At 38.9% G+C, this 22099-nt stretch overlaps 1 protein-coding gene across 1 annotated transcript in view; it reads left to right on the top strand.

The window, feature by feature from the left end:
- Pir (pirin) overlaps positions 1 to 22099 on the top strand; it is a 148966-nt gene that overhangs the window by 32365 nt on the left and 94502 nt on the right. Inside the window, exons 4-5 of the mRNA XM_004635072.2 lie at positions 10605 to 10688; positions 12860 to 13066. Of these exons, the coding sequence (XP_004635129.1) occupies positions 10605 to 10688; positions 12860 to 13066 (291 nt within the window). The remainder of the gene's footprint in view (positions 1 to 10604; positions 10689 to 12859; positions 13067 to 22099) is intronic.

Raw genomic sequence — 22099 nt, 5'->3', positions numbered from 1 at the left:
GTAGTGAGCCTCCTGTTCACCTTTTGCCTTAAAAGAAAAACAAATAACATGCATGTCATAGATTTTCTACCACTGGACTAGGACATCCAACTGGTAGGTGGATTAGAAATCTTCTTAGTTATCATTACGTGATTTTCTATCTTTCCTAAGACAATGGAAGGAAGAATGGCCCTAGCATGCTGTTTAAAACTAAATGGATGGAAGGGAGTGGTTTCTTCAGCTCCATAGTTTCTAACTATACTAGAGCCACTTGAACATGGGGGCAGTGAGGCAAGAGTCCTCAAAGCAGTACCTTTGCAATGCAGTGGTAGGAAAGTGTCAAAGTCAAATCTTTTAAGTTTTTTTTTTTTGTCAGGGTCTCACTACGCAGCTCAAACTCATAGTGCTCCTCCTCCTCCACCCCATTGCTGGGATTACAGGAATGCACGTCCACTCCTGAACTCCATTGTTGGCTCAGAACACCTGGGGGCAGGGTCGGGCGGCATGCAGTGCCAAAGATCAAACCCTGGCCCCTGTGCTTACCTAAGCAAGTGCTTAGTCCGCTGAGCTATATCGCTGGCCCCAAAATCTTTAAAGTTTTTAAGTTTGCTGGCTAGCTGAACCTGAACTGTCTTGGTTATTTCTTCTTGCTTGGTTGAAATCACCTTTTGGTCCCTGTGAAGATGCATTTAAGAGGTTAGAGTTGTATGAGTCAATTTAGTGGGCTAATTTTTGAGGTTTCTGAGTGTGTGGTTAGAGTATCCAACATAGCTGGGTTCGGGCTTTTCACGTAGGCCTCCCACTTGCTAGTAATTCACTATATATTATGTAGCCTGAGCATGGAAAGGGGTAGTCTGTGTTATATAACTTTTTGGCAACTTGCTGGCTTTGCAGGCTGTCTTGTATAAGGGAGTGGAGTTCTTCAGCATTGCTCCTCATGCCCCTGAAATAACAAAGGCATGTCAGACGTTCCCAAGACCTGAAGGCTTTTCTTCTGCTGCCAGAATCTCAAATGATCTTGCTAGTTCAGTCGGGTGATAGAACATGGAGTGACTGCTAGTCATTGAAGCAGTTTTGTAAAATAACTTTAGTCTTTAGCTATATGAATTCAAACATCACACTTTCATCCTTGAGGACAAGCTTCAGCTTCTATTATGCAATACGTTCTCTGCTGGCATCTCTCATGAGTCATGACCTCAACTCATGTTTTTGTTTTTCTCTTTTTCCTACCCAGCTACCAAGAGAAAAACCGCCCGTAGTTTTAGGACAAATAAATTAAAAGGAAAATAGGTTTTTCTATAATATAAATGTGTTGCTGCAAAGAATATGTTGTACATCTTACTGTGGAACACAAAATGAGGCAGCCACACTCTTCTAAATAACATCACCAAAGAAACACCAAGCTAGAGGACTTTTTTATACTCAAATATTGTAGGTACTTGAATTCAGCAAAATAATCCTATATAGTGCAATAGTCCATAATAGTAGTGGGTTCTTAGCAAAACTGGCAATTGTCAGAAGTTGTTGACTTGAGCCTTTTACAGCTCAGCATATTAATGTGGCTTTACTTTTTATACTTCGTGTTTATACTTTTCTGCTGGATGGTTAAGACCAAGTTAAAGCAAGACTTATATAACTAAAAGTGTAATTTTTGTTTCTGATAAGGTCAGTCAAATCCCCTCAGGATTTAAGCTGAAACCCTGTATAGCAGGTTATAGATCCTTTGTCAGTGTCAGCTATGAGGATGAGTCACAGCCATTGCTTGGTCAATTTGCTGTTTGTGAAAGCCTGAGAGAATGTTTTCTCCCCATGGGACTTTCCTTAGGTACAATCTACATCATTGATCACCTTCCTCTGTGGCCTCATAATCTTGATCAGAAAATTTGGGACACCACTGAGTTACAGGATGTCAAAACACAGGTTCTCTTATGTCCTGAGCTTCTCTAATAACAATGGAACACCTATCTCTGACAAAAGAAAACAAAGAGGGGGATATAAACAAAGGTTCATTTTTTAGTGAAAAAGTACATGTATACACAAATTAGATAGAATAGATATACAGCTACCTTCTATTAGTTCAATGAGAAGAAAGGTTTGTACTAATAGTGTTTAGGCAAGATATCATGTCTGCATCTTGTCCTCTGAGTAACTACTACGAAGACAAAAATATGCAATCTATTAATTATTGTAACTGTCCTATTAACCTGTTTTGAAACTGTTTCATTGCTATTTTTCTCATTAAAATGAATAAAAGATTTAAAAAAACAAGCTATATTTTCTCTTGTGTTATAGTTTTTCAGAATTAATTTATAGTTTCTTGAAGTATACTTTTCCAACATTTCTCCTGGCAATTGACACTTTTCTTTCATCATTGTTTCTCCAAAAACAAACACACAATGAAATAGGAATGGACAAGGAAGGAAAAATACTTAGGAAAGACCTATGGATAGGAGCAGAAGCAGGAAAAGAGGAAGCCAGACCAAGAAGTTTGTCAAGCGCTTTAGAAAACTCCTGGTTCCTATCACAAATTTCTTAAGGAGACACATACAACTCCTGTTAGACACGTAACACTCGAAATGTGCCACCCACCCAAGGCAATTGTCAAGGTGCTTATGATTACGTAATAACCTAAGAATCACCTGGACTGTGTTGACTTGCAGAAGTACTGGTTGACATATTTTGAAAGTCCCCTACAGACATTAATTTATATGTTAGGTCTTAGTTTAGTATTTATCAAAACATAAATAAATGATTACAATAAATAAAAAGTCAGTGGCTTCCTTGGTTTCTGAAGCTTCTGCTTTAAGTAGTAGGTCTTATGCATTCAATAAAGCTTCATTGACCAGCCTTCTGCAGTTCAGATGTTATAGTATTTAGGACAGGAGAAATAAGGTTTCCTTTCGTTGTTACTGTTGTTTGTTTTATTTTTGTATTACCAGGGAAAAGAAGAGGCCCAGACCACAAAAGTAAAGAAAAGGGGAGAATGACTATCTTTTCAATTGTTAAGAATGTGTTAAAATTGTTCTTTAAAATCAAATTTGAGAGCTGGGGATACAGCTTGGCAGCATAAGCACCTGCCTGGCAAGCACAAGGTCCAGAGTTCGATCCCCAGTGCCTCATGCCATGGTGGCCTTAGAACCCCAGGTGCACCATGCTGGCAAGTGAACCAGGCGTGGTGGTGCAAGCCTATAATCCCAGCACTGGGAAGGCTGAGACAGGAGGATCACCTTGAGTCCAAACCACATAGTAAGACCCTGTATCAAAAAAAATTAATAAATAAATAAAAATAAGATCAAATTTGAAAAAAAAATCTCTTCTTGGCCACTTAAATTTTCAGGTTTAAATGAGTTGTCTCGCAAATCACTTTTTATAGTTTCCCGATACATTTTTGATGATTAGCTCCTTAAGGATAGCTCTTAGGTGTGGATAAATGAAAAATATTAGGGGCTGGAAAAGGATATGATTTGAAAACCCAGTGGGGAGCTTCAGCCTGATCAGATGGAAGTTGCTTTTCTTATGCAATTACTTTAATAAAAAGGCATGTGCAGCAGGAAAAGGAAAGCTACTTCAGATGCTTCTCCATATAGTGTGAAAGCTGAAAGCTTTTTGTATCTCTTCTCAAATGTTTATAATTTGTTTGTGGGTCCTAAGTATTTTATCCCTAGTCTGATAGGAGCATCCTCTATAAACACTGCAGGTCTTTCATACCTAGTGGCACATGGTGAAGTCCAAAGTGTATAGCCCTCTCATGCAATTTGGAGCGCTTCTTAATTTTTATTTTCATTAGTACATGTTCATAGTACATAACGATCACATTCATTGTGGGGGTTGGTATGTACACGTAACACATCTTAGTTCTTTTTGTCTCCTTTCCTTCTCCTCCCTCCTTCCATCTCTCTGTCCCTTTCCTGTTTGCAAAAGTTCTGCCTCCCTGTTATTCTTGGTGTTTCCCTTTAAGTATCCCCGTATTCCTCTCTAGCCCTGGTTCTCCTAAGCAGGGAATTGGTGTTCACCAGCATCTGCATAGAATAATGCATATCACTTGTTTTCTTACTTGATTACAGGCAGGGTCTTTATTTTATCCAAAGTAAAGAAGTTGTTTCTGTCATAAAAACTGAAATTACTCATTGAAGAAATTCAAACACATTGGTATGTGTCCATTCAGCACCTCCACACACTCTAACAATGACTGGATTATGTTTGATAGAATGGAACCCATTTAAATGCACTGATATATTTAGCCGCTTTGTTTTTAAAGGGGAATACAAAATAGAAATAAAAAGGAAAAACATTAGAAATGATACAGAATTTCACTAAAAATACACATTCAACAGTATTTGTTATAGTGCATAGTGTTGTCTTCAAATTAGACATTCAGATTACCAGACATATACATGCAAAACTGGAAAAAGAAATAGAACAAAAAAAATTATAAGGCATTAAAAAGAGAGAAAAAGGGAGCCAGGGAGATGGCGCAGTGGAATAAGCACTTCTCTGGCAAGCACAAGGGCCTGAGTTCAATTCCTGGCTCCACCAAATAAATAAATAAATAAATAAATAAATAAATAAATAAATAAAGAGAAAAAGGAAAAAAGAAGACAAAAAAATTAAGCATTAACTTCTCATTTTCATAGACCAGCAGAAATTCACGGTACAATTATCCAAACCCTCCTGCTTATATACATAGATATATCTGTGTCTCCCACTCCCTCTCCTTTCTTCCTCATCTCAGTAATTCTTTACTTTTGAACAGGTTCATTCTCTTCTCACAGTGTCTATTATACCTCAGATTTTATTCAGTCTTTCAGATACTTACACTAGGGAAACAATACGAGTTTTGTGCGTATGGGTCTGGCTTATTTCATTTAAGAGTATGGTCTCTAGTTGCATCCATTTACCAATAAAAGACTCAAATTTATGTTGTTTTATAGCAGAATAATACTCTATTGTGTAAAAATACCACATCTTTCTTAGCAATCATCAGTTGATGAGTACCTGGGTTGTTTCCAGAATTTAGCTATGGCAAACTGTGCTGCTATAAGCATGGGTGCACATATATTGCTGTGGTATGAGGTTTTCAGGTCTTCTGGAAAAATACCCAGGAGGGGAATAGCTGGCTTGAATAGAATCTCCAATCCTAGCTTTTTGAGAAATCTCTACACTAATTTGAATAGTCATTGTACCAGTGTGCGCTCCCACCAACAGTGGGAAGAGCTCCTTTTTCCCCACTGCCCCTCTACCAGTTGCGATTGGTTGGCTTCTTGATGACAGCCATTCTTTCTGGGGTGAGATGGAATCTCAGTGTTATTTTAATTTGCATTTCTCGAATGACCAATGATGAACATTTTCTCATACATTTACTTGCCATTTGTATTTCTTCCTTTGAGAAGTGTGTATTCAACTCAGACACCCATTTTTGGTTTGGCATTTAACTCCTTTATAAGTAGAATTGCTGTTCTTTAACCTGCTTTTCTGATTAAATAGTATTTTATTTTTCTGTGTTAGTAAATAGATTTTTAAAGCAGTTGCATATTTTCTTTATGATTATGTCATAGTTCATTATGTGTCCTTTTAACCCATCATCTAGAATTTTCCTCTTTTTGTGTTATAATAAAATTTCAAAGAATATATGGGTGCAGAGATTTTGTATTGCTTTTTTCTCATTAGATTTAAGCTTTTGAAATGTGTCCATTAGATTTAAGTTATCCATGCAGAACATGGTTTTGTATACAGCAGGAATTTTCTCTCTTTTCTCCTATGGTCTGTCAATAATTCCAGTACTGTTCAAGGGAAGATGCTGGTTTGCTTCACTGATTTACAATTGCTGTTATCAAATAGTTATTTCTCATACAAACCATTCTCTTCTATTCCTGTGTCAATGCTGTGCTGCCCCCATTACCACAGTAAGTTCTGAGGTGTGGGTTTTAGACTTAACACCTAGACACTCCAATTCCTGAAGTCATCTGCCTGTCACCTGCTGGGGTTAAAGTTCAGCCTCAGCTCTTCTGCACATTGTGTCCCTCAGCAGCATTCTTCTGCAACATGCAGCAGAGCCCTTTGTCAGCCAGCCCTGCTTTGCAGTATATTAAGTGCTCTGTAAAAATTTTGTTTCAAGAACTGGCACACAATACAGTTAGCTCAAGAATTAGAGGGCTAATTATAAATCCATACTATAAGCCTTCAACAGTGTAGTGGTAGCAGGTCTTTTATTGCTCTGGTTTTGGTTATGAGCAGACATAATAATCATTTGTTTCCCCACTTAAATTGTCAATTAATCTAGAAGATAAAAAATTGAGAAAGATGGCCAACAAAACTCTGCCTTTATTTCTGATAAAGCTGATATTGGGGCAGGTGGCTTATCTCTGCAGGCAGGCTGGCTTGTGAATAGTACACTTGAAATCCAGGTAGTCAGACTTACATCTCAGCAGCTGTGCTGGCCTCGTGCAGGCCACTGTCATAAGCACTCACTTCCCTTAAAGAGACAAAGAGGGAAAGAAGATACTTACTTTCTGTGGGAGGGCTAAGTCCTGAGAGGAGGAAGGGTAGGGTTGGCAATCTCAGTTTCTTCTTTTAAGTCTATCCCACTATGGAGGTGAGGGTGAGTTACAGCAAGAGGTAAGGCATGTTAGCATTAATGTGTCCCCCTATGTGGAAGGAAATAGCCACAAGGTAAGCACAGGTTTTCCCTAAGCCTTTAAGATTTTATTTTTTCTTGTTTTTTTTTTTTTTAACCCGGGATTGAACTCAGGACCTTGAGCTTGCTAGACAAGCGATTAAGCCACAGAACTATCTCTGGGGCTTCCTAAGCTTTTGTACAAGATCCTCCCCTACTTTAGTCTGCTGGATTGATGGAATACTGGTCACATAGTTTAAGTCAGAATATGGCAGTGGCAGGCCAAGGTTTCAGATAATTTCACTATAGTGCCATTGTTAGTTTTATTTCTTGGACTCTCTGGGCTCATCCCCTTCCTTGAATAAGTCATATTCTTTCCCATTTTCTGGCATTCACACATACCTGAAGTACCATTCCTTCTCACCACCACCACCATCTTGTTTTTTTATGTCTTACTCCCATCATTCCTTTTGGTCTCACATCCTCTGAGCTTTACCTTGGGAACAGATGTGAGTTATGTACCTATCTAACTTCACAACACCGTGCTAACCAAGCAAGATGCTTCTTCTTTGTTTTAATTTCTGCTTAGTGTTTGTCTTTTCCATGATAATACAAGTTGCATGAAGAAAACGACTATCTGTCTTCCCTAATTTTTTTGTTTTTGTCCCCAACATGGTCTCAGGACACTGTAAGACCTTGGTGAATATATGTTCAGTGAATTCATAAAGGGACATTACTGGCAAACTTATTAACTTACTATTTTAAGATTATTGATATAGGTTTATGCCTTTGAATTGATTTTTTTATTGTTTACAAACACAAATATATAGGAAAAATGACTTTTAGAAAAACATTCCTACTTATGACATAAAATAACTTTGAATTTTCATTTTGAAAATACTAGTCAGGTCTACTTTTTATACTTAAGAGAAAGCAAAAACATAGACTACAAAAACAATCTGGTCTCAACACATTTGATCAGTTCTTGTATGAAGAAGGAAATAATTATGTTTGTGTGAAACAGCAGTAATGATGGATATGTTGAGAGCTTTATAAATGTTTTCTCTTTTATTATCTCATATACATAATTTTTGGATTTTTTCTTGTTTTTTTTCACCCGGGATTGAACTCAGGATCTTGAGCTTGCCAGGCAAATGCTTAAGCCACAGAACTATCTCTGGGGCTTCCTAAGCCTTTGTACAAGGTCCTACCCCACTTTAGTCAGCTGGATTGATGGAGTATTGGTCACATAGTTTAAGTCAGTATGGAAGTGACAGGCCAATATATGAAGTACATTTTGTTTTTTAAATGTTCTAAGATTTTCACAGTTTTATAGAATTGTGATTTAGGAGGTTAGTAAAATTTGTTAGTTTAGGAAGGTAAGAAGCACAGCTAATTCTTTTAAAATACTTATTTAAACTGTCATATTTGTTTGAACATATCTGAGTGAAAATTAAGTCTGGCTACCCAACAATGGATGCTGGGATTACAATCACAGATTGAATTTTCTGGTTTACTCATTTAATAAACGAGCACAACATTCTGAAGGGACTCACCAAGATTTAAAAAGGACAAACATGTGCCCATACTCACCAGGACTCCAGCAGGCAATTTAGTGACTTAACAAGACCTTGCTTCAGAAAAAATGTCTGGGGATGTAGGTCAATGTGAAGGCTCTGGGGTTCAGTCCCTAGTACTGGAAAAAAAATCAATGATAAATTAAGCAAATTAAGCTTTAAAGAAAACATTGGGCTAACTAAAGTACAGAAAATTCACCCAAAATTGTAAATGTTAGAAGTTGTCACCCTTAAGTCTGGGGTGAAGAGCTGTATATAGTTTATAAGTAAACATCATTTTGCACATGCCTTTCAGAGGCATTTAAGCTGATTGATAATTCAGTGAGTTACAGATGAGTTTCACAAATGTGTACAAGTGGAGCAAAACAGGTTGTCAAATCTAAATATCAGACAAAGGAAGCCCTACATACACACAGAACTTTAAGACTTAAGTGCTAAATTATGTATTTCAAGTAACAGTGCTACCTTGACCCCTATGACATCAAAAATGCTAAGTACCGTATCTGGCTTCTCTTTACTCTGTGTTTTCTAGGCCAGTCATGGCCTAGAATTTTAATTGAGAATTCTAAAACTTGCTTGATGTTTTCTTCTAGTAAAATAGTAAAGTAAGAAAGGCCCGATTTTCTTTTGCTTTGCTCCTGTCCATACAAAATGCTTACCTTCATGGAGACAGAAATGCTCTACAATCTGCACTCTCCATTGTGGTACCTGTGAGCCACGTGAGGCTACTGACCATTCAAAATGCACTGGGCCCGGGGAGATGGCTCAGTGGAATAAGCGCTTCCCTGGCAAGCGCGAGGGCCTGAGTTCAATGCCTGGTTCCGCCAAAATAAATAAATAAATAAATAAATAAATAAATAAATAAATGCACCCAGTACAACTGAGGAGCGGAATTTAAATATGAGCAAATCTAACTCATCCACATATAAGCAGTGCTGGTTCAGCCTGATGGTGCAGAAGGGCACAAATCACCACTTCCATGACCACGACACTGTCACTCGTCATGGCTACCTTTCCACTGAGACCTCACCTTGCGTTCTGCTCCAGTGAGAGCTTACTGTTGGCTTTTCACCATGACTGCCTGTCCTCTTGCTTTTCTGTCTTTAAATTTCATGGTCATGGTGGCTGTTATGTTGGACAGCACAACATTTCTTTCCACTTTTAGATTTAATATAGACATAAATTTGGAGAAATTAAGTTTAATTTCTGTGAATTCATTTTTTTCACTTCATATTAGCCCATATTTGAAGTACATAATGATTACATTCCTTGCGTGGAGTAGGTACAGGTCCCTTACACATCTTAATCCCCTTTTTATCCTCTGTTCCTCCCCTCCCTGTGGATTCACTTGACATATTTCTTAGACATTTATTGAGCACCTCGTGAGTTACTGTGCTCAGTGTCAGAAATGCTTCTTGTGGATTTCCTGAAGCAGATTTTAGGGGAAAGCAGGGACCCATTACATGTGTCATCCCACCCACCTGGGGAAATGGGTTTTGTTGTTTCTTCAGGACCTAACTTCCTTTCTCCCTGAGCTCCTGGGCCCACTATGGAGAGGCCAGTGTCTGCTTGGCTGAGGGGGTGAAAGAGAACTCCTCTGACTATGAGTTCTGGCACGCCAGGTTTGTATCTGCTGGGAGGAAGGGACACCTATCTGAAATGCTCTCAGATGCACAGATTAACAGTGTGACCCTGACACTGAGGTTCATTGCTTCACCTTGCTTTACTGTTTTAATCAGTCCTGACATTTTCTTCAAAATATTCTCAATGGAAAAATCCATAGACTTTTTATAGCTACTCATTACTTTATGTGTTCATTCATTGAAAGATACTTATGGAGTTCTCTTCTTTGTATATTTCAACTATTATAGATAGTGGTCCATTAAACATGGGATTGTGGCTATCTCGTTAAGATTTTTGCTTCCTTTAACTGTATATCAAGAAGGGGGATTGCTGCACCATGTTGCAGTTGTATTTTGTGGTTGTATTTTTCAAAATTTTTGAGGAACATCTGTACTTTTTCCACTATAGCTGTACCAACTTACATTCCCACCAATAATAAATAAGGCTTCCTTTTTGTCCACATCCTCATTGGTAGTTGTTGTATTTTGATTTTTTTGATAACAGACATCCTAAAAGTTATGAAGTGATACTACATTGTGGTTTTCATTTGTAGTTTTCTGTTGACCAGTGATGCTAAGCATTTTCCCCTGTGCTTTGGACATTGGTATATCTTCCTTGGAAAATGTCCATTGAGGCCCTTCACCTATTTTTTTCTAATGGAAAACCAACTTGAAATGGGGGAAATATTCTGCATACCATAATAACAGGCGAACATCCAAAATATTTTAGGAATTTAGACAAGTTAATAGCAATAACTTAAGTGATTTGATTAAAAATGAGCAAAAGATCTACTTTTTCTTTTCTTTTTTAAGGTGTCATACCTTCTGGAAGGAGGCAGCATGGCTCACGAAGACTTCTGTGGACACTTTGGTAAAATGAACCCAGGAGATCTGCAGGTATAGCCAAGAACAAAGCATTGCTGCTAGTTTAGGGGCTTTTGAGCATAGCTTGACCTTGCTCATTCCCAACACAGTCATTGCAGCCCTCTCTGTGATATCTCTGACCTCCACCTTCCTTTGCATCCTTTCATTCGGCCTGGAAGCTGTACAGCTCTCTGGTATTCCTCTCTCATGCTTTGACTCCTCAATCAGTTTTTAACCTTCCACTTAGCCTTTTTCTTAACATTTCTCAAGAGTAATCAGGAGGAAATGTCTCAACTTCCTTTTCTCCCATTGTTTTTTCTCAACTTGGTGAAATTAGAGTTGATCTCTGAGCACCTTCCTTCTGTACCTTTGAAGCTGTTCAGGCAACAGTCACTTATGACTTCCTAATTCTCACATTCAGTGATTGTTCCAGTTCACATTTTTTTCACACCTGTCCTCCCTCCCTCCTGCTCCAATCCAATAGGTTGCTCACATTTAAAAAGGTATTGCCAAAATAAATTATATGTGCCAAGGTTAACCAAAATACTGAAAATATGGAGACAGAACTGTTGATGGAACAAGAAGTGCGTAAAAGTGGGAGAATGTTTTTGAGGAAAGCCAATAGCTATAGTCAGACAGAAAAAAATTACATCTCTAGAAGGTTTAATCAGCCGTATAAAATAGAAGGTACAGAGAAATCTACTTACCTCTAATGAAAGAAGAAACATTTAAATATGTACTGGTATTCTTTCATGTCCTTCAACAGATAATGTTAATTCTTCTCTCAGAGTCTTTTTCACATGTGATTGCTTCTTTTATATGGAAAATCTGCTTGCCCTTCTACTAGTGAGTTATTGCTTTGTCTAGATCTCAGCCTGAAGTTTCAACCCCCAGGTAATCTCCTTTGGAGTGGGAAAGCCTTTGCATGAACTCTTGTAGAACTTTGTCATTCTTCATAATGCCAAGCACAATGGTAATGTCAGTGTATGGGTCAGGGTTTTACTTAGAGGAACAGGTATAATATAAGGCACAGATATTAACACAAGATATACGATGTATAAGGAATTACAAGATTGGCTTACAACAGTCAGCTGCAGAGTCAGGTGAGGGACATCTGCACACCCCAGACTGAGGAGTTCAGTCCCAAGGTCTAAAGCTCACTGCTGTGCTCCATGCAAGTCTTTATTCATCAGCTAATGGGTCTGCGATAGAAGACTGAAGAGTCTGCAATGGAAGGCGAAGGATCCAAGCTGGAGGCCGAAGAGTCTGCGCTACAAGCCAGGTGATGAAGTCCAAGCCAAATGCGAACACTGAAGTTCCTCTGATGAAGTGGAACATTGACTACTTCCTCAGCCCCTTTATATGGTCTCTTTGTGCTGAGTCACTCTGGGGGCGGAACCAACTGTGCTCCAGGGTGGCACCCCCACCAGCCAGAAGTGTGCTGCAGTCATCCAGCCAAGTTGACACAATGTATCAACCACTACAGTCTTATTTTTTACAGTTGATTCTTTAAGGATTATTTGGCCCACAAGTGCTAAGTGGAAGATGACATTGATGACTTGCCTCATTGCCCATTGTCCAACCTCTGAGTTCAGGTGGTGACAGTTCCCCTATGTGGGCATAGCATTCCATTTCCAGTGCTTCTAGTCTTCTGAAGGGCAACTCAGATATGCCAGGGACTTAACATCCCCATGGTCACTCCTGGTCATCATGTAATGGGTATTAGAATCAAAATGCACTAGCTTCCTTTCTCCTACCTGCAATATTTCTACCATGTATCTGCATGGTTCTTGGTGGGATTGAGCCCCAGGTATCTCCTGATGTGGCCTGCTCATTAACATCCCTCTTCAGCTTTCTTCCTTGCTTGTTTCATTCTTTCATACTCCTTCATTTAGGTTTCTGCAGTCCTTGTGTCTTCCCATCTCAGAGCTCAGTGGAAGACTCAGGGATATCACAGAGAGAATTCTTCTATTTGCAAGAATTCCAGTTTTGAGGTTTGGTTTCAAATGACAAAGCATGGGAAGCATTTGGAAAATTGGAAATCATGCCAGCAGTTGATATTGATATTGTTATTTCTCTCAGTGACCAAGGACTCTGACAGCAGCACCTGTGAGATGTCTCACTTAGTGGCAAGTCTTATGTCTTACTTGCAGACCTGTTAGGGGCTGGGTACATTCTCCTTCTTGTTGGTTTGGTGCTTTCAGTGGATGACTGCAGGCCGGGGCATTCTGCATGCTGAGATGCCTTGCTCAGAGGAACCAGCCCATGGCCTACAACTATGGGTTAATTTGAGGAGTTCAGAGAAGATGGTGGAGCCTCAGTACCAGGAACTGAAAAGTGAAGAAATCCCTAAACCCAGTAAAGATGGTGTGACAGTTGCTGTCATTTCTGGAGAAGCTCTTGGAATAAAGGTAGGCTGTACTGTTGTGTGCTAAAAGACAAAGTGTGCAGTGACATAGGCTGGCTCTAACTGTGACAACTCTCACTGGGTTTCTCAGCGTTTTTGTCTCAAGGGATAGACTTGCTTTATAGGTATCTGTCTATGGAGGAACCTAAGGGAAACCAGAATGTTTTTTGCTGTATCTGAATAATACAGTTAGGAACATTATAGGAAAAAATGCTTATATAAATAATTTGGTTGAAAAGCAATTTTCATGGTATTTCTTGATATGTGTACAGATTTACCCTAATTTTTTTCACTTTTAGTACAATTTTATGATTTGAGTTATAATTCTTGGGTCTTGCAAAACCACCACTTTCAAGAAACGAAGATAGCAAGACCAACTCGATTCCATAAAGATTTATTTTTTAAATTTTATTTAATTTAATGTTGAAGGGTAAAATCAGAAGCAAAAACAAGTATCAGAAACAAAGACAGAAACAGGGTAGCATACAATACATATGTTACAGATTTTCAAAACAAGAATAGCTAATGATTTATTTAAATTATTCATTCTGAATTTATTAAGGAAAGAGTACTACTATATTACAGGAAGGTTATTTTTAAAAATTAACTTGATCATTTATCCCATACATGACATGCTTTGTATATTCTTTTCAAAGGAAACAAATACTATTTAGGTTTAGGCTACTCCATTTTTATCAAATAAAATTATTTTAAGCTGAAACTTATGGATAGTTTTGCAGAAGAAGTGGATGTGGCAAACATTGTGTTATTTACACACCAGAACAAACTGCTATGAAAGCCAAGATTCTGTAGACTGGCCAGTTTGAAAGACTGGCAAGATGGGTAGCAAGCTTTCAGGAGGAATTTCCCAGAGTCACATCCTGACATCTGGGTTCTTGTAAGAGTGATTGTAACGGAAGTGCTCCCTGGGGCACAGTAAAGGGAACCAGCATAACTTAAGGGAAGAAGTCAAGCATGAGTACTATCTAGGCAAAGTACCGAAATCGGTGCCTTTAACCTTATCCTGCTGAAGGCTCTGCAGGATCAATATTTCTCAGAGTTGTCCTGATCCTACTCAGGCAAGGGACCCAGGTTTTCATTCTGCCTTACTACTTATTGGTTATCACCAGTGACTTTGGGCTGGGGGCACTGAAATAATTAAAAGTTATCTGTAGGGATCTATTAGGGTCCTGCACACATGGCACCTGGCAATGAGAGCACCAGCATATTAGGACCTACTTCGTCATTCTCCCAGTGGGCAATCAGTACTTATATAACTGTTAATTTTTATGGGCATCCATGAGAACAATGGCTTGGCAGGGGCCTTAACTGGAAACTCAGTGAAATTCATCACAGGGTTAACAGATTGGTTATGATTATTTGTTTAAACTTTCCAGCATTTCTTTATCTTTTATTGACACCACAGTTCTTCATATATACCACACATAGGTATATGTTTTATTTTCTTTGTGTTCTTGGTGCACACAGAAATAATTGAAGAAAAGTACAGAGCGAAGTTTGCTCCTTAATAGGCATATCTGACTATAGTCTACCCCTCCCTGCAGGTGTTACTTACTTTGCAGTTGGAAGTAACCCTTCTCTGTATTTCTGTGACCTATTTCTGTTTCACCAAGTATTGAGCAGTGCCCTTTTCAGCTGTTTGTGAAGGTTTCCCCTGATTCAGTCTTCAGAAGGCAGATAAGATCTTGGGAGGGCTTCTGCATCAAGGCTAAAGGCCATCACTGGGTATAGCATCAGGCAGAGAGGTCTAAGGGAAGCTGGAGTAATGTAGATGGGAAGCCCTTCACTGTCTCACTTGGTGTTTATAGTACTGTAGCACTCTAAGACTGAGCCTTCAGCACCTACTGGGGTGGATAGTGGAAAACAGAAGGTTGCCCTTTCCAGTTCAGCCAAAGCACAGACTTTGGTTGTGTATATTGGAATTTTATGTGAGACTTCATCTAGAAAATGAGTCGATCTGTGCGTAACTAATAAGAGAAACCACAACAGTGATTTAGTAGATAAGTAAAGCCAGGAATACCATGAATCCTGAGAGTTTACAACTAGTTTTCATTTATAGAAACACAAGGTAATTTTAAAGTTGAAGCTGGTTCCAATTATAAGCAGAAGGACATTTTAAAGTTCTTCCAAGCAGCAGACCATGTGGTATTGCAAGGATTAGAGACCAGAGGTAATGTTTTAACTTTGTAAAATAGTCTTGGTAGCTGCTGACCTCTATTATTTCTTTTTGTGGAGTAAAATCTCTAAAGTGAATTATAATATCCTAAGTAAATAATAAGTATTTTGAGAACATTTTAATTATAAGAATGTCTTGAACACTGAATTGTTGATAGCTATTTGCAGTATGCAGTGTTAATGCTTTTCCTTTTTCGCCCATTCTTCATTGTGAAATATACATAACATAAAACCTGCCTTCTTAAAAAAAAGATTCTCTTGGAAACTTGTGTGGCATTGATCTGGATTTCTAGAAGCAGTGTGGCTCAGTGATTACTCGAGTGGACTTTGGTGACAGACTGGGTTAAAACCCTTATCTGTGTGATTCACTGTGTAATATTGAACAGACTGTTTAACTTCTCTGTACCTCAGCTTCTTCATCCATAAAATAGGGTTTCTATAAGAATTAAGTGGTTTCTTATTCATTCACCCCTCAGAATAGAGCCAGACACACGGTAAAAACCACATAGGTGGTAGTTGTTATTGCTTTTGCTGTAATTACTTTGTGTTAAATTAGGCAGTAGCTGGGCTGTGATTTATGTTTGTCATCTGTGGTAAAAGGATTTCGTGAAACTTGAGGAACCTGCTCTGAAGAAAGGACACCAGTGTAGTCATTGTAAAGAGGATTGTGGCCATTTCTTGTAAGGCTGATATGAGAATAGTTCTGTACATCTGAAGCCTTAGTATCTGCCCATCAGGCATTGACTGGTTCTTTTAAGGTCTACATCTCCCAGAAAAACAAATCAGCATATTTTACATCAGGAAGACAACTTCTTGTTTTCTTTGAGACAAGGTCTTTATGTAGCCCAGTCTGGCCGCAAGCTCACGATTCTACTCATTTAGCTTCCCAAGTGCTGAGGGTAAGGGCTTGTGCCACTGGGCCCAATGTGACAAGAAAACCATTATTTATTTATTTATTTGTTTATTTATTTATTTATTATTTTGTAATGTACTTGGTTGGAATAGGGTCTCACTATGCAGCTCAGACTCATGATCTTCCTGCTTTCAGCTTCTCCAGTGCTGGGATTACAGGCCTGTGCCACAACACCCGGACACTATGGCCAGCTCAGCCTGCACTGGCGACGGGGCTCTGTGGCATGTGGTTCCATGGATCACATGGTCTCTGAACTTTCCTAAGCTTGCCTAAGTAGGCATTTTAGTCTGCTGAACTATCTTGCTGGCCCCCAAGAAGACCATTTTAAATTAAATGACAAGATGAGACTCTACTTTCCAAGAGACTGATGAATTTATAGCTAGTATAGGATCAAAAAAGGCTCCCTTCCATGCAAGTAAAATATCTTGAAAATAGAATTAGTAAGTATTGCAGCACTTCTCAGATTTTAGTATTCATATGGATTGATTGCTTGATAACATGCAGATTCTGGTACTGCAGGCCTGCAGCCAGGTCTGAGATTGTGCATTTCTAACAGGCTCCTGGCTGGTGCCAGCACTATGGTTGGAGCCCCTCAACCTGAGACAGATGCATTTACCCATCTTGAGGAAGTTAGATTAGGTTCCTATGGAAAATGTTAAGCAATCCAGTTCTGTCACTTTGGCAAATCTACTTAATCTTTCTGGGCTCCAGTTTCTGCATTCACAGAAAAGGTGAAGAGGTTTTGGGCAAGTTGCTGTAGCTTTTACAAACAACAAAAGTGTCTCTTTGGTATTTCAAAGATAGATGTAGCCCTGTTTCCCAGGTTGTGTGTGTCTAAGCATTTATTTAGCCCTTGGAAAGTCACAGAGAATTTTGAGCAAGATTCTGCCAGGACAGTGCAGTCTAAAGTGAAGGCTTTTGAGGGGGAGAAATGATAAAAATGGGATAGTTTGAATAGTTTCTGTCACTTCTGGAAGGTCACAATCACATGTTTATTTCATGAGAGTATTCAATTCTCCAAACCCCATTCCAACCTTATCAGTGAGCCAATCAGCTTTATTTATTGCCAGTTCTCTTTGGAACACAATTCTTTTCCCAAAGAATGCCTCTACTGGCCTCCTGCTGTCCTAAATTCCATTGTGTCAGAAGCAAACCTTGAGGAGGCCTCAGCCCCGCTGGGGTCAGGGCATGGCAGTCCAGAGCCAGATGGCCAGAGGCCAGCTTCACCACTGACTCACGTTGGGAAATGCACGTAAGCCTACCGCACCTTGCTTTTCTAATTTGTGAAATGGAGATAACCAGAGTGACCTAGCTCAGGAAGCCTTTGGGAAGATTAAATTGATTGATACATATATGTAAATTAGAACAGTGCTTGACTCAGAGTAAGTCCTGTATAAGCAGCTGCTATTTTTATTCTCTTTCCAAAGCTTTGGGCAGTGTTCAGGTAGCCTGTAGACATAATAAGAAGAGTCCTTCTGATAGGCCGATACATGTCTGCTTGTGTATTGAATGATAATAAAAAATTTTAAACCTCAGTTTCCAAGGGAGTTTGCTAAACATCCTATGTAATTTGCGCAGATCTTTTTTAGTGTTCCTGCCTAGTTTGCCACTCAAGGTGAAATTTGACTTCTTAGATTTTAGCTGGCACAGTTGAGAGCAAGCTCCTCCCTGCCTTGTCTCCCTGAGCTTGCTTGTTCTCTTCAGGAGGAACGCAGTTGCCCTCCACACAAGACTGCTCTTTCCTCCCAAACTCAGAAGAACCATTTTGCAACAGGAACTCAAAAAAAAAAAAGTACATCTTGAAAACAGGTAGTATATGCTCACACTTTGGTTCTTAGCTTTTCAAGTATTCCAACAAGTTCATGGGGTTAGTTTGAAAAATGTGACAGATATTCTTCTAATGGCAGAGTTTGAGTAAGGCCTTGGGTTTCTGACAAAGGGAACTTGAGAGAATGGGCTGCAGCTGTCCCAGAAAACAAGCAAAGAGAAAACAGCACTTCTTCAAGAAGGAATCCTCCCTTTCAAAGCACTCCCTGTTAATTTATTTTATTTATAAATGAGAATACTCAGTGATAGATGGGGAAACATTGGGCTGTAGAGCTGTGCTGTGGGTGCTGAAGAAGCGTTCACTTTGGGATGCAGGTGGCAGGGATACAGATGAATGTGAAGCACTTCTCGGCAGGTCCTTTTGGTTTGAATTTGGAAAGATGAAAATGTTTACATACTTAAGACATCACATTATGTCAGGGAAGGAAAATTCTCAAAATCAAAACAAGCAGAAGCACCCAGAGAATATCCACTTTGTGGAAAGGTATCAGCAACATAACCAGGGAGAGGAAACATTTATTTTAAGAGCTGTTAAACATAGTTATCCAGCTGCACGTTTTTGTTTTATTTTACAGACAAAAAGAATGCCATAATTTGTTTTAGACTTCACCTGTAGTTTTATTGTTAGTGTTAGTGTCATAAATTGATAACAGTTTTATTTGTATTGTACAATAAAACAGATGAATAAATTTGTTGATTTTTTAGGAATCAAAATTTTCAGTATAAGAAAAAATAGATACAAATAAAAATAGCTAAGAAAATAGTGTGATATTCAATGCTAAACAACAAATGAGCATTTAAAAGATGAACATCTATTATCTGTTTGAGGCATGTTAGGGAAACTTCATATGGTTTGACCATTGTAGGCATTAAAGATTTCTTTTTGAGCCTGGGTTTTGCTATATATTTGAAGTGGGTCTTGAACTCACCATGTAGTCCAGGCTTGTCTTAACTCATGGTGATTCTGCTGTGTCAGCCTCTTGAGTGCTTGGATTATGAGCATGTGCCCCATACCTCACAGGAGTCTAAGTATTTTAGTAATACAATCTATGTATTTCTCTTATAATTCCATTTCCTTTTTTAACAATAATGCTTACTTAGGGTACTTCCATTTTAATTTGATGTTATAAGGAATCCTTGAAAAAATTATAACCTAAACAGTCATACTCAGCCTAATGAATTCTGGCTGAATTTCTCCACTGAGACATTAAATAAGTATATTGTAATGGGTAAGTGGAAGGAGAGAGGAATGGAAAAATCAACATGGAATGGAGAGCTGAAGACCACTTTTATTTTGACACAGAGGAAGGGGGAAACAGAACATCTGGGAGAAAAAATACTATGGCAAAAGGAATTGAAGATTTCTCAGTTCTGTCTGGTTCCTGTTGTGCATCAGTGCCTTCCCTTTTCTTTTTTGGGGGGCTAGGTGGTCACCAGTTTGCCTGATGGGCAAGACTCACACACTAGCACAATGAAACTTAGGTTTATTTATACCTTTTGCAAAGTTAGTAACGTGTGACACAAGGTTGCCTAATGAGACATTAACCAGTCAGGATGCTTATCTCAGGACTGAGGTAGCTTGTTTGCTTTAGGCACTGAGGTCTAGTCCTGCCTACACACTTTTGATTGATTTTCCAGCTTCTGGGGCTCCTTACATATCCCTTTTTCTGGTCTTGTTTTGTCAGAGATGTGTGTTCCACTGCACTTAGAGAAGCTGTATTTGGAGAAGTCTTTAGAACACGTTTTCATACTTGATGCCAGATTGTAGGTACTTGGATTCAGCAATATAACCCTACATAGTGCAGTAGTCCATAATAGTAATTAGTTATCAGCACAACTGGTAATTGTCATATCAGTGCCTCCTCTTTTTGGTAGAGCCTTTTCAGCTCACAAGCATCTTGACTCCATCCAGACCCAGACAACCATCCTATCTTCATAAGCCTTGAGATCTTTGGACTAATGCTTATCATTTCATTTTACATGACCTGTTTCTCAAGCATCTCAATTTATTTGGTCATTTCGTACCTGATTTGTGTACATTGTTAATGCTCTGGGCATAGAATGTGAATAGGATACAACTGAGATCTTCAAGAGGGTTCATAGTATAGGGTTGGGAGAGAAGATAGAAAACAGTAGAAGTACAGTATGACATGGGAAACATTAAAATAGCAATATGTAAAATGTGCATAAGAGTCCAAAGGAGAAACAATAAATTCTCCTTGTGTGGGTGGAAGAAAGGAAAGAAAGAGAATAGAGAGGGTAGTGATTGTGCTTGTAATGGTAGACTTAGATAGTAAAATTGCTGCCTTTTGGGAGGTGACAAGTGGTGACTACATAGCCAACCAGATACTGGTGGCATTGTGAAAGAGCATAGGGAGGAAATGATGCAGAATGTTGGGAGAGAGAGGAATTAAAAACTACCTTTGTCTACTGGTGGATTTTTCTTGAGGCTGACATTAGCCATACATCTATTCCTGCATCTCTTTCCTGCAGGGTTTTGCATAGTGAAGGGTGAGGTTCAGGTGAAGGTGGCACAGAAGTACGTGTGTGTACCCTTATCTGAAATTTCATGATGCAGTTCATTCTATAAGAACTGCCCCAAACAAGGCAGGAGCATCCAGCACATGAGCAGCATTATTATATGGAGAAGTGCAAAACCTGGCATTAATACAGTGTTACAAATGGACAAAATTAGTTTCTTTATCTTGTTTAGCAAATTAAGAGGACACCGAAGAATTGGACCGGGGAACTTCAAAGAACTTGTCCCATGGTGGGCAGCTGTAGTTGGCACTTCATTCACAGTTAGGAATGTGCAAATAAACAGTGGTCAACATCTGCTCAAATCAGCTGTACAAAAGGTTGCTCTTGCCCAGGGCAGTCAACTCACCCCAGAAATACCATTCTTGGTGTGCACAAAGGGTGCCAGATGTTCTTATTCCTTCAAGATGTCCCTGCTGACCTAATCACCTAGGAAGTACATTCCATTAGTGTTGACAAGTCATCTCCTGCCAGTAAATGAAGTGTGGGTAGGTGCATTTTTAAACCAGAAGTTATATTCTGTGCCATTCATGTATCCTTGGCCCAGTAATAAAGATTATACATTTGCAAGCAGAATTAGACTTAGAGCTTGATGAAAGCTATAAAAAAGCAAGATGTCACCTTCAATAAAGGTGAGTATACACTTGGGCATGATCATTATAATCAATATTTTCCCAGGAGCGCAATACATACATTTCTTAATCACAGCAAAACATACAACAAAGTTCAATGAATTGTCTTTAAACCCTTGCATGCTGTATGAAAAGCTAAGGTGGATGCCAGTATTTAAAACTGATACTAGCATATGTAAAACAATGTTGTTAATATCTACAAACACAGGACTTTATTTTGATCCAAGCAGAAATCCTTGAAACCATATAGCTTTTGAACAATTTGACCGAACTTATACTCAATTTGATAAGCAGGTTCTGTGTCATATATAATTTGGATTACTTGATACACTAGAAGCATGCAAGGCTGAGGATGTAGTTCAGTGGTAGAGTGCTTGCCTAGCAAGCACAAGGCCCTACGTTCAAACCCCAGTACCACCGAATAAAAAATAGATGTATGTAAATTGTATGTCAATAAGTCTGTTTTTAAAAAGAATTTTCCTGAGTACAGGCGTAGGTGCTTCAAAATAGCCATATATTTTTAAATTTTAATCCAAATGGGTTCTGAATCATTAAAGTAACCACTCTATGGAAGGAGGAAGCATGCCATGGTCTTAAAAGCAGAGAATCTTTTTCAGCGTCCATTATAGGTTCAGAGGCTTTATAGTGCTCCCTTGGCTTACGAAAAATGAGATGAAGAAATGGAAAGAAACTGCCATTCCGGGAAGGACTTCTACACCTATGAAAGGACATTGGAAGGATTTCCCAGAAAGGGACTGTGGAAAGTGATGACCTTAGTTCACTCAAACTTAGTAAACAAGCAGGAAGGGCCACAGGTGTGCAAAATCTGTGAAGGTATAGGGAAGAAAGATGAAAAAAAATCGAAGAGGTGGACGCATTGACTGAAAAGTTGAGCAGACTGTCACAAGTCAGCAGAGTAGCAAATATGGAA

The sequence above is a fragment of the Octodon degus genome, unplaced genomic scaffold (assembly GCF_000260255.1).
Source record: "Octodon degus isolate 3935 unplaced genomic scaffold, OctDeg1.0 scaffold00069, whole genome shotgun sequence".
NCBI classification, from domain to species: Eukaryota; Metazoa; Chordata; class Mammalia; order Rodentia; family Octodontidae; genus Octodon; species Octodon degus.
This window is presented reverse-complemented; position numbering and strand designations above follow the sequence as displayed.